At 48.3% G+C, this 12,969-nt stretch overlaps 8 protein-coding genes across 8 annotated transcripts; 6 read left to right on the forward strand and 2 right to left on the reverse strand.

Moving 5' to 3' along the window:
- Positions 1 to 200: 200 nt before the first annotated feature.
- Positions 201 to 1,637, forward strand: P175DRAFT_0504949 (nitrilase). Its single transcript, XM_040897987.1, has 3 exons — positions 201 to 783; positions 839 to 1,163; positions 1,224 to 1,637. Exons 1-3 carry the CDS (start codon positions 307 to 309, stop codon positions 1,460 to 1,462), a joined length of 1,041 nt encoding a protein of 346 aa, XP_040748584.1. The 5' UTR covers positions 201 to 306; the 3' UTR covers positions 1,463 to 1,637.
- Positions 1,638 to 2,040: 403 nt separating this feature from the next.
- Positions 2,041 to 3,384, forward strand: P175DRAFT_0446508 (Rieske [2Fe-2S] domain protein; the record flags this gene model as incomplete). The annotated part of the gene is made up of 1 exon (XM_040894349.1): positions 2,041 to 3,384. One exon carries the CDS (start codon positions 2,041 to 2,043, stop codon positions 3,382 to 3,384), a length of 1,344 nt encoding a protein of 447 aa, XP_040748585.1.
- Positions 3,385 to 3,474: 90 nt separating this feature from the next.
- P175DRAFT_0535999 (glutathione S-transferase family protein) lies at positions 3,475 to 4,437 on the reverse strand (the record flags this gene model as incomplete). Its single annotated transcript, XM_040900283.1, has 3 exons — positions 3,475 to 3,811; positions 3,873 to 4,117; positions 4,195 to 4,437. The coding sequence occupies 3 exons, from the start codon at positions 4,435 to 4,437 to the stop codon at positions 3,475 to 3,477; spliced, it is 825 nt and encodes a 274-aa protein (XP_040748586.1).
- Positions 4,438 to 5,110: 673 nt separating this feature from the next.
- P175DRAFT_0496365 (uncharacterized protein) lies at positions 5,111 to 6,171 on the forward strand (the record flags this gene model as incomplete). Its single annotated transcript, XM_040896120.1, has 4 exons — positions 5,111 to 5,296; positions 5,358 to 5,769; positions 5,833 to 5,982; positions 6,038 to 6,171. The coding sequence occupies 4 exons, from the start codon at positions 5,111 to 5,113 to the stop codon at positions 6,169 to 6,171; spliced, it is 882 nt and encodes a 293-aa protein (XP_040748587.1).
- A 229-nt stretch (positions 6,172 to 6,400) lies between these two features.
- On the forward strand, positions 6,401 to 6,719 carry P175DRAFT_0100261 (uncharacterized protein). Its single transcript, XM_040892325.1, has one exon. The coding sequence runs from the start codon at positions 6,453 to 6,455 to the stop codon at positions 6,633 to 6,635; it is 183 nt and encodes a 60-aa protein (XP_040748588.1). The 5' UTR covers positions 6,401 to 6,452; the 3' UTR covers positions 6,636 to 6,719.
- On the forward strand, positions 6,563 to 7,823 carry P175DRAFT_0504954 (uncharacterized protein). Its single transcript, XM_040897988.1, has 4 exons — positions 6,563 to 6,631; positions 6,690 to 6,718; positions 6,812 to 7,325; positions 7,401 to 7,823. The coding sequence occupies exons 3-4, from the start codon at positions 7,017 to 7,019 to the stop codon at positions 7,599 to 7,601; spliced, it is 510 nt and encodes a 169-aa protein (XP_040748589.1). The 5' UTR covers positions 6,563 to 6,631; positions 6,690 to 6,718; positions 6,812 to 7,016; the 3' UTR covers positions 7,602 to 7,823.
- A 21-nt stretch (positions 7,824 to 7,844) lies between these two features.
- Positions 7,845 to 9,267, reverse strand: P175DRAFT_0512361 (uncharacterized protein; the record flags this gene model as incomplete). The annotated part of the gene is made up of 6 exons (XM_040898664.1): positions 7,845 to 8,020; positions 8,076 to 8,421; positions 8,458 to 8,562; positions 8,588 to 8,999; positions 9,058 to 9,096; positions 9,185 to 9,267. The coding sequence occupies 6 exons, from the start codon at positions 9,265 to 9,267 to the stop codon at positions 7,845 to 7,847; spliced, it is 1,161 nt and encodes a 386-aa protein (XP_040748590.1).
- Positions 9,268 to 11,251: 1,984 nt separating this feature from the next.
- Positions 11,252 to 12,218, forward strand: P175DRAFT_0100324 (uncharacterized protein). The gene is made up of 3 exons (XM_040892326.1): positions 11,252 to 11,334; positions 11,410 to 11,852; positions 11,929 to 12,218. The coding sequence occupies exons 2-3, from the start codon at positions 11,549 to 11,551 to the stop codon at positions 12,084 to 12,086; spliced, it is 462 nt and encodes a 153-aa protein (XP_040748591.1). The 5' UTR covers positions 11,252 to 11,334; positions 11,410 to 11,548; the 3' UTR covers positions 12,087 to 12,218.
- The last annotated feature ends 751 nt before the right edge of the window (positions 12,219 to 12,969 follow it).

Consider the following 12,969-nt stretch of genomic DNA (forward strand, 5'->3'; position numbering starts at 1 on the left):
ATTCATGAGATCCACCTTTTAAGAGAGATGCCCCAGTCGCGTGCAAGAAAAGATATCTACATAACTCGGGTTCCTGAAATCGTCATGCGTTACTATGTATAACGGAGAAGAAGTTGTATTAGACGTCCGGTTGTCGAAGCTACTGACCAAACGGGCCACATCGCGGGAAAAAGAAAACCTCTCGGCAATGCAGAACCACACTTTAATCTCTGTCATCACACGCATTTGACTAACCCTCCACTATCCTCCTGGATTTCCTGATAGTTAAAGCTGCTTTATTAGATTGGTCGCCAAGTTTCAAGCAAGATGCCTCAGATCCTCAAAGTCGCTGTCTCCCAGTCGCACACGCGCCAAACGCGAGCCGACACCCTCAGCGCTTTGGAGCAGACAGCCCAGAAAGCAGCGGATCAAGGCGTAAACATCCTGCTATTCCCTGAGGCTTACATCGGCGGATACCCCCGGACTTGCTCCTTTGGATCCAAATTCGGGTTTCGCGAACAACATGGCCGGGACCAGTTCCTTGAGTATTTCAACGCTGCTGCCGACCTCGGAGATACACCAAGCGGTGCCGGGGATGACTGGGTTGAAAAGAAACTCCCAGTGGCAAAGGGGAAGCAATTCCGGGGCGATGGAACTCGCGAGTTTCTAGAGAAGGTTGCAAGGGAAACGGGGATGCTGATTGTCGTTGGCGTCATTGAGCGCTCTGGTGGTAGCCTGTACTGCTCGGCCGTCTATGTAGACCCCAAGCGTGGGGTTTTGGGGAAACGAAGAAAGGTCATGCCAGTCAGTGGTTTCTCTTCCCCATCTTACGACGAGTTCTTAACAAGCATACGAGTAGACTGGAACGGAACGACTTGTCTGGGCGCAAGGATCCCCATCTACCTTGAAGGCAGTTACAACCGAAATTAATGGCGTCCGTCTGACCCTGGCTGCGGCCATTTGCTGGGAGAACTACATGCCTCTTTTACGCCAGAGTCTTTATTCCCAGAACGTGAATCTTTACCTGGCCCCAACTGTCGACAGCCGTGAGACCTGGCTGCCACTTATGCGAACGGTTGCCTTGGAAGGAAGAGCTGTTGTGCTCTCCGCCAGCCAATGTGGTCGTTATAACCAACTTCCCAAATGGGTCACACAGAGCCCAGAAAACAAAGCGGCTGGTTACGGTACATCCCCCATTCTGTCAACCGTTCATCGACCACGGTCTAACAAATTTTGCTTCTCAGATCCCGAGGCATTCTCTAGTCCAGGCGGATCCTGTATTGTCGGTCCTCTCGGTGAGGTCCTGGCCGGCCCACTGTGGAATGTTACCGATGACGATCCCGACAAGAGCTTGCAAGTTGTGGAGATAGACTTCGAGGACTGCGAGCGGGGCAGGCTAGATCTTGATCTCGCCGGTAGCTATTCACGTAACGAGTTTACTTTGAAGGTGGAAGGATTGGACCTCAACCCCCCTCCTTTCTAAGCTTCCACCTGCACCGCTTCTTTCTATGATACTGTTAAGAGTCATTTAACATTATGTACCCATAAAACCCCTTCTAATTCCTGTTCTTACGATCCAAGTCAGCTTTCCTTAATCTTCGTTACCAAGGGTAAGTCGTAAAAGCAATAAGAAAGATGAAAGAAACATGGTGAGGATATGTAGAGAATTGCTTCTGCGTCAAAATATATTTGAACACATCTACTGTGGGTAAACTTAACCGATCGGCCAAGAAGGTTTCTGGACAACCATTTTGTCCCCATACAGTATAATATTTAGTCAACAACTACTATGTAGAATTAAGTACTCATATTTCTTAAATCCATAACTCCGCCCGAATAATTGATGCTTAATTCTGCGAGAAACTCAATACAGCAAAATTTACTGCCGCGTCGTCCCGCCTATATCACGTGTGAACTATCCTAATCAGCACTAGCGTAGATCATGCCACGTGATATTTTAGCAAAAAAAAAAAAAAAACACCAACAAATCAGGGAATTCAGACACATCGCGGGGAAACGTCTGCATTATATCGAGTGTCATTTGCGGATTTGCCGTCGAAGATGATGAACATCCATATCGGGTTGCTCTCAGAGCTCACACACACCCGATACGTCCTGCATCTCTCAGACGGCAGGCGTTTAGTCCTCTTCCGCTTGCCTTCAATTGAGACCTCGGGAAAAAGCAAGGCAAAAAATGAAACCAGTGATGGGTGGTCTTACTACGCGATGGAGGCGGAGTGCCCGCACGCTGGTGGCCCCATGCAAGATGCAAATGTCGATATCGAGGATTCAGCTTATATAGTCTCCTGCCCATGGCATGCGTATGATTTCAATGTGGAGACTGGCGAATCCAGCGTTGGCATCAAGGCGTGCACATTTCCTGTTGATGTCCAGGGAGAATATGTGACATTACAGTACCCTTCAAACGGCTGCTCAGTTGGTCTTGGTAAAATGGAGCCTGTGAGCGAAAATGTCAAGTTGAAGACTGGTCGTGCGGTCACTGCATCCGAGCAAGCTTCGCATGCGAGCCGGCCGGAGACAGCTAGATATCTGGACGCAAGCGCCACACTCAGCGACTGGTGTGCGCATATTTTACATACATCGAACCCAGAGCACAAAATAGAACTCACTACCCATCTATTTACTACATTCACCAGCAGAGAAGGATCATCGTCTCCCATGCCTATTGTTGGAACGAGTCCCGTCTCGCTTCCTTCGACCCCACCCCGGGAAAAGCTGATGACCGTCAATCCTCGGGACATGCCCTCGTCTGGCAGGGGAGGAAACCTGAAAAGTAGGATTGCAATGCTCCATGCTCTTGCCAATATCGAGCTTTGGGCTATTGATTTGGCAATTGATATTTGTGTGAGATTCGCGGAATTTCAAACTCTTCCCACATCTCGAGACTGCCCACGACAGCTGCCGCGTACATATTTTCATGACTGGCTCAAAGTCGCCAATGATGAAGCAAAGCATTTTTCTCTACTGCGCACCAGACTGGAAGAGATGGGCTCCTACTTTGGAGCGCTGCCTGTTCACCATGGTTTATGGGAGTCCGCCACAACCACAGCACACAACCTTCGCGCGAGGATTAGTATTATTGCCCTCGTCCATGAGGCTCGTGGCCTTGATGTTAATCCGATGACCATTGCTAAATTTCGCAATGCCCGGGACATGGAGAGCGTGGAGGTCTTGGAAGTGATTCACAATGATGAGATTACCCACGTCACTACCGGCCATCGTTGGCTCACATGGATCTGTCAGGAGGAAGAGACCGATCCTGTGCAGGTTTTCCGATCCAATGTGAAGAAATACTTTAAAGGTGGTTTGAAGGAGCCGTTTAACCGAGACGCCCGAGCTCTTGCGGGAATGGATGGACGCTATTATGAGAACATGGTTCACTAAAGTCGAAGGCTTTGGATCGTTCAAGAACGGTTGTTTTTCTTGGTACACTGTGATAGGCCGAATGCGAGTGGCTGAAAGTTTTTCGGATGCTCATATTTGTAGTTTCTCTATTGGACCTAGGGAGGCGCTCCAGACGGTCGGTCTTCCTTTCATTGCGTCCTCCCATTCCGGTAACGCCATGATGGTTTCCACATAAGGGAGTAACTGCGGAGGGACGAGTTCGACTAGGTTGATATCGATCAAGCGAGCGATAAAAGCCACGACATGGGCGTCGAGCACCGTCGGACCCGTGTCATCTCCGAAGATCCAGGTGCCCCCGTCACTGAATTCGTGATGTTGTTTAGCAACCTCAGACAGAAATGCCTTAGTATGTGCTGTCATGCCGTTGTGGTTTTGCGTCGACTCTCTCTCCCGTTCCTTCCTCTGGCTTTTGAGGTCAAATTGTTAGTTGCAACCGCGATGGCCATAGGGATGCCATTGAACCTTACCAATCCCGCTTATACTCCAACGCATAACGGCGAGCAGGGGTGATATCATTGCGCGCCAGGAGGTCGTCCACAGCCGGGTTGGGATTATTATTTGCCAATGTCTCGTGTAGTTGAGATAGCAAACGACAGATTGTGGCCTGTCGCGATGCTGGAAGTAGAACTGGATTTTGCTCACACACCCAGTGGCAGATTGACAGACAATCCGTGAGTGGTGACGCGAGGGACTTGCAAGTCAAAACAGGTACCTGCCATGGCTTAGTATGACAATATGCCTGCCTACCCATGTTTCAAGTAAAGTACAATGAATCATACAATTTCGTACCTGGCCTCTTGGATTGATTTCCAAAAGAAAATTCTCTTCCAAGTTCTCATTACGACGCAGGTTAACCAGGCGATAGGTCAACTTGGTCAAGTCGCCGGACCCCCGGAACCTTCGCGTACGCCGCACCGCAAGCGCGATTGTAAACCGAACGATGATGGAATGGATGGAAAACGGAAATAGATACAGACATGGATCCGAGTGATTCCTCCTCATCCTTTTCAGCAACCATGCGCGCATCGACATTGGGAGGGTTGTAGGTACACACATTCCAATTGTGGTGAGATGGCGGAAATGATTATCCCTTGGATTATGTAACTGGTTATCCCGTCAACCGGTGCCATTTTGTCCAAGTTTGGAGACTATTCCCGGTTTCGCTGCCGGTGATTCAGGTTGTCTTGAAGTTTTCGAGGAGTAGGGCTTCCGTGTCTCTCATGCTACAAGTCGAGTAATATAGTGAACTTGGCGGGCTTGGGTTCGTCTAGGTTTCCGCGGCTTTACATAGTCTTGCTAGCGATTTGTTCAATCTGTTCTTGCCCCTGATTGGCAGGGACATGTTTTTGATATATTGAACAAAGGCGGGTTGGCTATTCTGCTTCCTGTTTGGCCCCTATTTCAATTCTCGAAGAATATCAGGGATATGACCATTTGTCCCTCACTCCTCCTGGTCCCTATAATGGTGGAGAATAATAGCCTTCTCGGGACGTGGATTTTGGGGGTCTTCCTGCCAAGTGGCTGGGCAGTATGAGATTGTTCTGCTCATTTGCATGGCATAATGGTCACTATACTATATAACCGGTACCATTTCTGTGACGGGCTTGAAGCTGTTGACTTCAACCCACAGAGCTATTGAGTAGCTGACACTCTTTTGTCCCAAGTGATTTCCCACTCTACACAAGTTCCCTTGTTTTGTATAAATATGAAAGCACTCCTTTCTCTCGCTGCTATTCAGCTGCTGGTCAGCTCTGTTTCTGCCCTCCCGCTCCATGACAGTGACATTCCCAGACACCTCACTGTCAGTGCTGCCAGACCCTGGGCTGTGGTAAAACGTCAAAATGTTTCTACATGGGATCCTCCGGCAGATCTTGTGACTCCTCTGAACGAGGTAAGATCTCTTTCTTTTAGCTTTGTCTGAAATATTATTCCCAACACAATTCAACCAATAGGTATGGGAACATCAAATGTCGACCTATCAGGATGCACTCGGATTCAAAAACTACGGGTTCGACCAGGTTCTAGCTGGCAAAGGTAAAATAAACTACTGCGTGCGCTGGGAATCCGCCCAGCCAGTCACCGAGGCCCAACGTGCCGAAATCGCCTCTGCTGCCAGCCGCTCATTCAATCAGTGGATTTCTGTTTTGGCAGGATTCGAGGACTGGCCATATAACACGGTGGAGGTCAATGTGGTTGGATGGGCTGTTCGTGATGCGTCCCTCCTTCAGGGTGACACTTCAGGTATTGATATCCACACAACCACTGATGAAAATGGAGTTCCACAATGTGTGCCTTCCTGTGGACGCTTTTTCCATCAGGATGGTGATTATAGCTCCTGCCCTGGAGGTGCTGATCGTCACTATGGTATACTTATCCTTCTCTTTCTGTTCTGTTCTCGCCGGACCTGTCTTGCTCACAGACTTGCAGATCAAAGCTTGTGGCTCACGGATGGCTTCCAAGGCGGTGCTGGTGGTGACTGGGGCCAGCGCATGGGACAGGAGTACTTCATGGAGAATCTCAAGACCGAGAATATCCATATCTACCTCCACGAGATCGGCCATACCTTCGCCTTGGATGGTATTTGGTTTCCCCCTTCCGTGATATATTCGTATGACATGCTGACGTTTTCTAGATTTCTATGATTGGACTCCTACCGGCCAGCAGAACTTTCTCATGCTTGCTGGCAGCGCAATGGAGATTACCGAGTTTGATATTTGGATGTTGCGTGACTGGTGGCGTCATCTCAAGGATCGCTACAAGCTGTGAGCTCTGATATGAGCGCTCTTGAGGTCGACCGAATTGCTGTGTATTATTGTCAAGTTGCAGGGATATGGTGATATATCTTTTGTATTATATCAGATAAATCCTTATAAAGCTCTTTTATCTCAGATTCTGAATTCTTATGAACAGTTCAATGAATCCCCTCTACATAGGTATACACCAGATATGACAACATAAAACAGAGATGTATATATGTCTCATGCTAGATTCAGGGCTGCTTTCAACGACAGAGTAATTTAACTGGCAGAATACTAGTGTTTACATACATGAAATTTGACTTGCTGCAACCTCTGTACCCCGCCTTCCTTTCATACGTGCATGACCTCAACCTCAAACTCCTACTTGGTTTTCATCTCTCTCGACCGGATATATCATCTACAAGTCCTCATTCGCTATGGCGTTCAAGTGTAATACCGCAGCCGCCCTCTACATCCTCCTTTCATCAGTGAGAACATCCACCCCATGTAATGACAGAGACAATATTAACAGCTTTTCCCGGTTAGACCTCAGTGATTGCATTGGTTTTCGGAGCGTATGTTCTTTCCCTCCCTGTGTTACCGGATACTATCTCGCTGCCGCGTTTCATTCAAGATCTAACGAATTATGGTATCGTTGCTATGTATAGGCTATCTTGGTCCCGAACAACATGCCTCTTTCTCCCGCTGCCAGGGTGGGTCCCGGCGGGAGCTACAATACTCTCCCCCGTCACTATTCTTGCGTTTCTCGCCACGAGAATTTTCCTAGCAAAACCTTCCTTGACCGGCGGGAATCGTTGGCGAGTAGTCCTCCTTCCCCTCCTGAATCATCTCCACACCATATTATCGAGCATAATGGCAACGGTGGCACTGGCCTACCTCTTCCCGGAAAATACTCTCGCCTGCCATCTCGAAAGCCAGTGGCAGTCCTTTTTCCAGTCCAAAAATTCACCCGTCATTCGTACAATCCAGGATCGCTTTCAGTGCTGTGGCTTTCGTAGTATTCATGATAGAGCATGGCCCTTCAAGGATCGAGATCATGGAGATAACGCGTGTGAGTTGCAGCTCGGGTACCAACGAAGCTGTCTCGGTCCCTGGAGAGAGCAACAGCAACGCGTCTCGTGGATGGTGTTTGTAGCAGCTATTGCGATGCTGGCCGTGAAGGTAAACCTGCGTTTTCTCCGAAATCTTCCCCACTCTGTAGATAAAGAGATTTGCTGACGGGCTTGAATTGATCAGGTTGGGTTTGTATACATTTCTCCTAGTCGAGTTCCCTGGATGAATTCACGGTCTCGCCTGAGAGTTCCAGAGTACCAACAAATTGCAGACGCCCCGGAGGAGGGACAGGGAAGAGATGGGGCGGGAAATGCCGACGAGGATAGAGCCACGATGTTACCGCAAGCCAATCAAGGATTTCCAACCCACTGGGACGTGGACTAAGGGAATACGGGGACCACAGATGGATCTTGATCCAGGCAATAGTGGGGAGGGAAATCAGAAAGGCAAACCCGCCGTTGAATTGAGTGGAAAAGCGTAATCCGCAATGAAAAGAATGGTTTGTACATTCGGTGATTTTTAATTGGAACTCTCCATCTACTAAAATGCCAGTCTATGTATTTGCGTACCAAGAGAACACAAAGATCAGAAGGTGACGTTCACACAATCACTACTTTCTTGGGATTTCTATAACTTCACGAGTTCTTCATATTCCCGGAGAAACTTGCGTGTAATCTGGAACTGTTCAATCTCTTCTTGAATTGTCCCGAGAAGAAGACTTACCATTCCACGAGGGGCAATCCAAACTCCACGGTCGACCAAGGAGAACCAAAATAAATCCCCAAGAATGGCATCCGTACTTTCTGGGGGAACATGCAAGTCATTTATAGTATTCGCAAGCGAAGCCCCCCCCCGTACGCAAGAAATGGATATTCATGACTGACCCGCGGCCTGTGACTGCCATCTTGGTTCCTTTTGCGATTTCCTCTAGGCTGTGACGGAGCTCATCACCTATCTGGTTCAGGGCAACGCACACATCAGCGGTGTAAACCGAGGTTATGGCCGCGTATCCCACATTCATAGCAAGCGTGTTATTATTGAACGTGCCAGAGTGCTGGATAGTAGAGCTTCGCGGATCGTAGATTGAAAGCAGCTCTTGTCGGCCCCCAAACGCTCCAATAGCCAAACCACCCCCAATCCATTTTCCTAAAGTAGTCAGATCAGGCGTGATGGGCGTACCTCGCTCGGGATGTAGCAGCAGCGACTGAGGGCCCCCTGGCGCAAGTCATGAGGTGATAACCTCGTCCAGAATAAACAATATACCATTCTCGTTGGCAGCATCTTGAACGGCATGCAGGAATTCCGCGGTCGCCGGTATGCACCCCCCCCCCCCCCTCCCGGCACCCTGCATGCATTGCCTCGATCAGAACTGCAGCGGCGATGCCTTTATTTTCGGCAATCAAACGCTTCGCATCGTCGACATCGTTGTATCGACGAATGATCCAGTCCTCCTTGTCAACGTTGTTAGGTGCCAATCCATGAGCAAAGTAGAGCACCCCACCGTGGTAAGCGCCTTCAAAGACAATAATTTTCGAGAGGCCCGTACCTTGCCGCGCAACGCTTAAAGCATACAGGTTGGCCTCTGTACCCGAATTGCAGAATCTAAGTTGTTCAATTGACGGAAACCGGTCACAGATAGCCTCCGCAAGTCGAGCTTCTGCAACGGTAGTTGCCCCTAAACTAAGTCCCACGTTGTCCATAGTAGATATGATAGCATCCCGAATAACAGGGTGAGAATGTCCATAAAGACCAGCAGTCATATCCCCTAGAAGATCAAGGTACCTAGGACAAGACATCGGGAGCATGCCACGGTACAATAACGTGCCGATATTCCACTCACCCATGCCCATCGTGGTCGTACAGCTTACTTCCGCGCCCGCTAGCCATATATAGGGGGAAATGGGGTTGCATGTAGCACTGAATGAGTGTTACCACCTGGTAGATGGCGGGTTGCTAGCTCATGCAACTCCCGGGACTTTGAATGTCTAGTCTTATATTGCTGTTGGGCAGAAAGGAGAAGATTTTCAGCTTTCTTGGCGAGCTCATCCATTTTGATTCAGCACTTTATCTGGCATTAAAGTAGTGTCCAAAATCAGGCAGTGATACTATATAAACAGTGCTTCAACAAGTCGAGTTATCCCATCTGATATCGTTTGAACAAGCAGGGCAAAGTCAATGTTGTGCCTTTGGTCTAAGCCGAGATAAAGTGAGGGGTATAATCACTATCGTCCGAGCCCCGTCAGATACCCACTAAATCACCAGTTTTAAACAATATAGAGACCAGATCCGATGGCCATTGCCGTAACCGGTGTTCAGTGTCTAGAGCTCAGGCTTTTGTAGTGTCACAAACCGTGTCCAACTTCCCTTGTATATTTCAACCAGCGCTTCAAGTGATTGAAACCTCCCGACTCGACAGTCCCTTAGTTGCAACCTCACTTATATTCTTTACCACTTCAAAAAAGTCCAGCATGATTCGCTGAAGGTATGTGAAGGAGCGGGTCGAATATGCAGTGACCTAGGGATTCGGTAGCCTGTATACAACGACGACTGGCCTGTGAGCTAAATTTTGTAAGGAATGATAATGATTACACACACATCAAAGCCCATAATACCATACCTCACACTATGGCCACAAATAAAATGGACAAACCAGGCCGGAAAGTCGAGCGTTGTAATCCAATACTCAGGTTTATATTCAACCGCATGATTCGAGCCTTTCTCAAATGTATGACTGCCCAGCATCAATCAAAGACGATTCATAACTGACAAACATGGTCTCAGTCAGGCTTGTCAGAATCTGGTCAGAGCAACACATCAGGGCCCTCTTGTGTCCGTTGTTCAACCATCGCTCGCTGAATGTGCAAGGGAACCCTGAAGGTGGGTAAACAGCGTTGAGTAGTTGAGCAACCGATGGGCAGGCGGTTCTCTCATCAGAGGAGCCATTAAGACCAATCCAACTGAATTGATGCACAGAAACTGCCTTGATCACAAGCAGACACGTTCGTTCAGGGGAGAGAGAGAAAGCATTTCGAGCAAGGAATATTTATTGGACTAACCCGATTCGGACCCCAACGACCCCTAAGGTACTCAGGCAGCCCAAGTTATCCATTCAAGGCCAATAACTTCGCTGGCTTCTTCCTCTTTAGGTAGCATAGGACAGTTGAGAGGTGGTTTCTCTCTTCACTCACGGATGCTCCCACTAACCTTTCTTCTTAGCCTACTAGTCTGATGTTTAAAGGTTGAATCTTCAATATATATTCGTTCGCCTTCGGGGTCGACCATCGTGCCTCGGAAAACATATGCCTCCCTAACATCTCCCAAATCTCAAAATAAAGAACGGAGACGCATACGAGTCTGTCTCCTAGGTATAGTATGTACTCCTTATGTCTTATTCCAAGATGTAGCACTTACCCTGTTCTTGATTAGTACCTACGAGCATCAGAAGTCGTACGAGAGCATCTGATTCAAATGCTTCCTGCATCATGTTTCCGGCAGACATCTGGCCAATGCGGGTTTCTTGACTGCAGCCTTTAATCCACCCAGTAGTTTCCCACCAGAACTGCGGCTATACTCGATCAAGACGGATTATATCCCTCATGTGGAAGGCTTGCACTCGATTGCCGGGTTGGCAGTTTCTTTCACCCAACGGAAGCCACTTGTACCCCACCCAGGACAGGGAGTGCACCGTTAGTATTCTTGAACCTTGTACATTTCCTGATCCCCTCAGGAGTATCTGATAAGCAGCCCTGCGGTGTCTTCCTGAACTTGTTTTCGGCGAGAAGGACAGTGAAGGAACCTCCAGGGTACTCATTCACAAGAGGTGTATATATAAAGAGGTTCAGCTATTGCCAGTAGACACAACACAGCTTGCATCCTGAGCTGTGGGATATTGTGTCTACTTCAAATATCTAGAGGAATTTACGCTCCGGGCCTGTCTATACCCACTTGCCTTCAAATTAGTCATACCATCCACTCATGGGAATACTACTACACACTGCAACTCCTCCAGGATCATGAGGTTTCGTTGCTTAGGCCCTTTCTGGCCATCTTGTTTGACACCCCCTCAAAGCGAACCCGGACGAAAACATGATATGATGTCAATGGGCGCTCCCACCCTGTACGCACATTGGCTCCGTTGACCCCCCGATGCGCATTAACGGCGGCTGACTCGCTTTAATCCCATATGGACCAGGGAAAACATCGTGAACATGTCCCCCCCACTCTGACCACCCGGAATCCTCCTTTGTCGCCTCCTATCCGGACACTTCTACTGGTTCTCTCGATTTGCCTTGGTATTGAAGGATCAGAATGGAGCGAGGAATCATCTGGACATGGTGGTAAACGAAAACGAAACCCCAAAACATCCCACTTTTTCTGGCCTCAGGCAGGCCTTGTCCACGGACATAAATACTGCGTTCTCAGCGCCATACTCGAGAATCTCTTCCTACCAGAATCTCACTCACAAGTCTTTAAACCACTACCTGATCCAAAGCCTCTCTACCTCTTCCCTTTTCAAAAAACCACTCTCCACCGCAAATCAAGATGTCTCCCTGCTCTTGCAACTGCTGTTCTGGCGACTGCAGCTCCTGCTCCTGCGGCTCCTGCAGCGTAAGTCCCTCTCTCCAGGGTCTGGAAATGGAAGTCTATACTTCTCTATACTCCATATAAACCTCACAGCCCGAGCTATCTAAGGATCTTTTAACTAACACACAAGCGTTCGATAGCACTAAATTACCCTCCTGCCGGGTTGTCTTCTGCCCTTGTTACACGTCACCTCTGTTGAGAATATATTCAGCCCTAAATACGACACATACATCCTTTCCGGACCCAAGCTGCCGCCCCCAACGTTGCGATCAGGGTGCGAGTTAGAAAGCATTTAGCCGACAACGGAGGATCAGTCAATTATAATGAACGCCTAACTAGCAGGAGAACAAAAGAATGGGGATTAATCGCGATGGCACATGTCTTGTTTCTAGGCTGTATCTGGCCGACCGAGTCGCTCCTTAGTAATTCACAGTTTACCTAATTAATTTTGATATTTCGCGAAATATATGATGGATCGTAGCTTGCTGCAGTCATCGCCCCGAGTAGAGTGTGCACCTTGGGAATATGCTTCTATTCCAGCTCACTAATCATTCCACTTGTATTTTCCCCATAGGCACAAATATCGACATCTCATTTTTCGAAGGACGGACTCGATCGTGGGAAAACACTGTGTGTTTGTAATGGCGTAAGTTGTTCTCGGATTTCAACTTAGGGTTTGGAGGATATTTCCATCGCCATTTGGGGCGCGGAGCTAGAATCTGATAGGAAACGGTGATTGACTTGCACATTATACCGATGCCATCAGGGCGCCCACCCCGTTTGAAACGCTGTCTATGCATCGGGATCATGGAGCCTCGAGATTTCCACCCGCGATCATCCATTCAACAATTGTTTAGACCCTGGATTGAGTTGATAAATACGGCACTTTGCCTCTATTTCGATGACCGCCAAAAAGGTAAATGAATAGGATGACTCGGGAAGATAGGATGCATTTCAACGACTTTGAAGCCGTGCGGCAACCGTCAGTAACACCAAGACTAAGAACAACGGTTCATAATACTGTCAGTTTCGGAATCTCTGTCGAGGAGAGATCTTCGTGTCAGTAATTATGGCTTGGGTGAATGAAGAATTGGAAAAGATTTTAGTAGTAAACGGGGGAAGAAATATATTATTGTGCGATGAGGACCTTGCGGCCAAACTAATGGGT

The sequence above is a fragment of the Aspergillus ochraceoroseus genome (genome assembly GCF_002846915.1).
Source record: "Aspergillus ochraceoroseus IBT 24754 chromosome Unknown P175scaffold_11, whole genome shotgun sequence".
Classification (NCBI taxonomy): Eukaryota; Fungi; Ascomycota; class Eurotiomycetes; order Eurotiales; family Aspergillaceae; genus Aspergillus; species Aspergillus ochraceoroseus.

Coding starts and splice junctions, on each gene's coding strand:
- P175DRAFT_0100261 (XM_040892325.1), top strand. CDS start 6,453: ATGAAATTTGACTTGCTGCAACCTCTGTACCCCGCCTTCCTTTCATAC.
- P175DRAFT_0100324 (XM_040892326.1), top strand. CDS start 11,549: ATGGTGGTAAACGAAAACGAAACCCCAAAACATCCCACTTTTTCTGGC. Junction 11,853..11,928: donor CCTCTCTCCAGGGTCTGGAA/ATGGAAGTCTAT, acceptor TAACTAACACAC/AAGCGTTCGATAGCACTAAA.
- P175DRAFT_0504954 (XM_040897988.1), top strand. CDS start 7,017: ATGGCAACGGTGGCACTGGCCTACCTCTTCCCGGAAAATACTCTCGCC. Junction 7,326..7,400: donor TTGCGATGCTGGCCGTGAAG/GTAAACCTGCGT, acceptor TGAATTGATCAG/GTTGGGTTTGTATACATTTC.
- P175DRAFT_0504949 (XM_040897987.1), top strand. CDS start 307: ATGCCTCAGATCCTCAAAGTCGCTGTCTCCCAGTCGCACACGCGCCAA. Junction 784..838: donor AACGAAGAAAGGTCATGCCA/GTCAGTGGTTTC, acceptor GCATACGAGTAG/ACTGGAACGGAACGACTTGT. Junction 1,164..1,223: donor AAACAAAGCGGCTGGTTACG/GTACATCCCCCA, acceptor TTTGCTTCTCAG/ATCCCGAGGCATTCTCTAGT.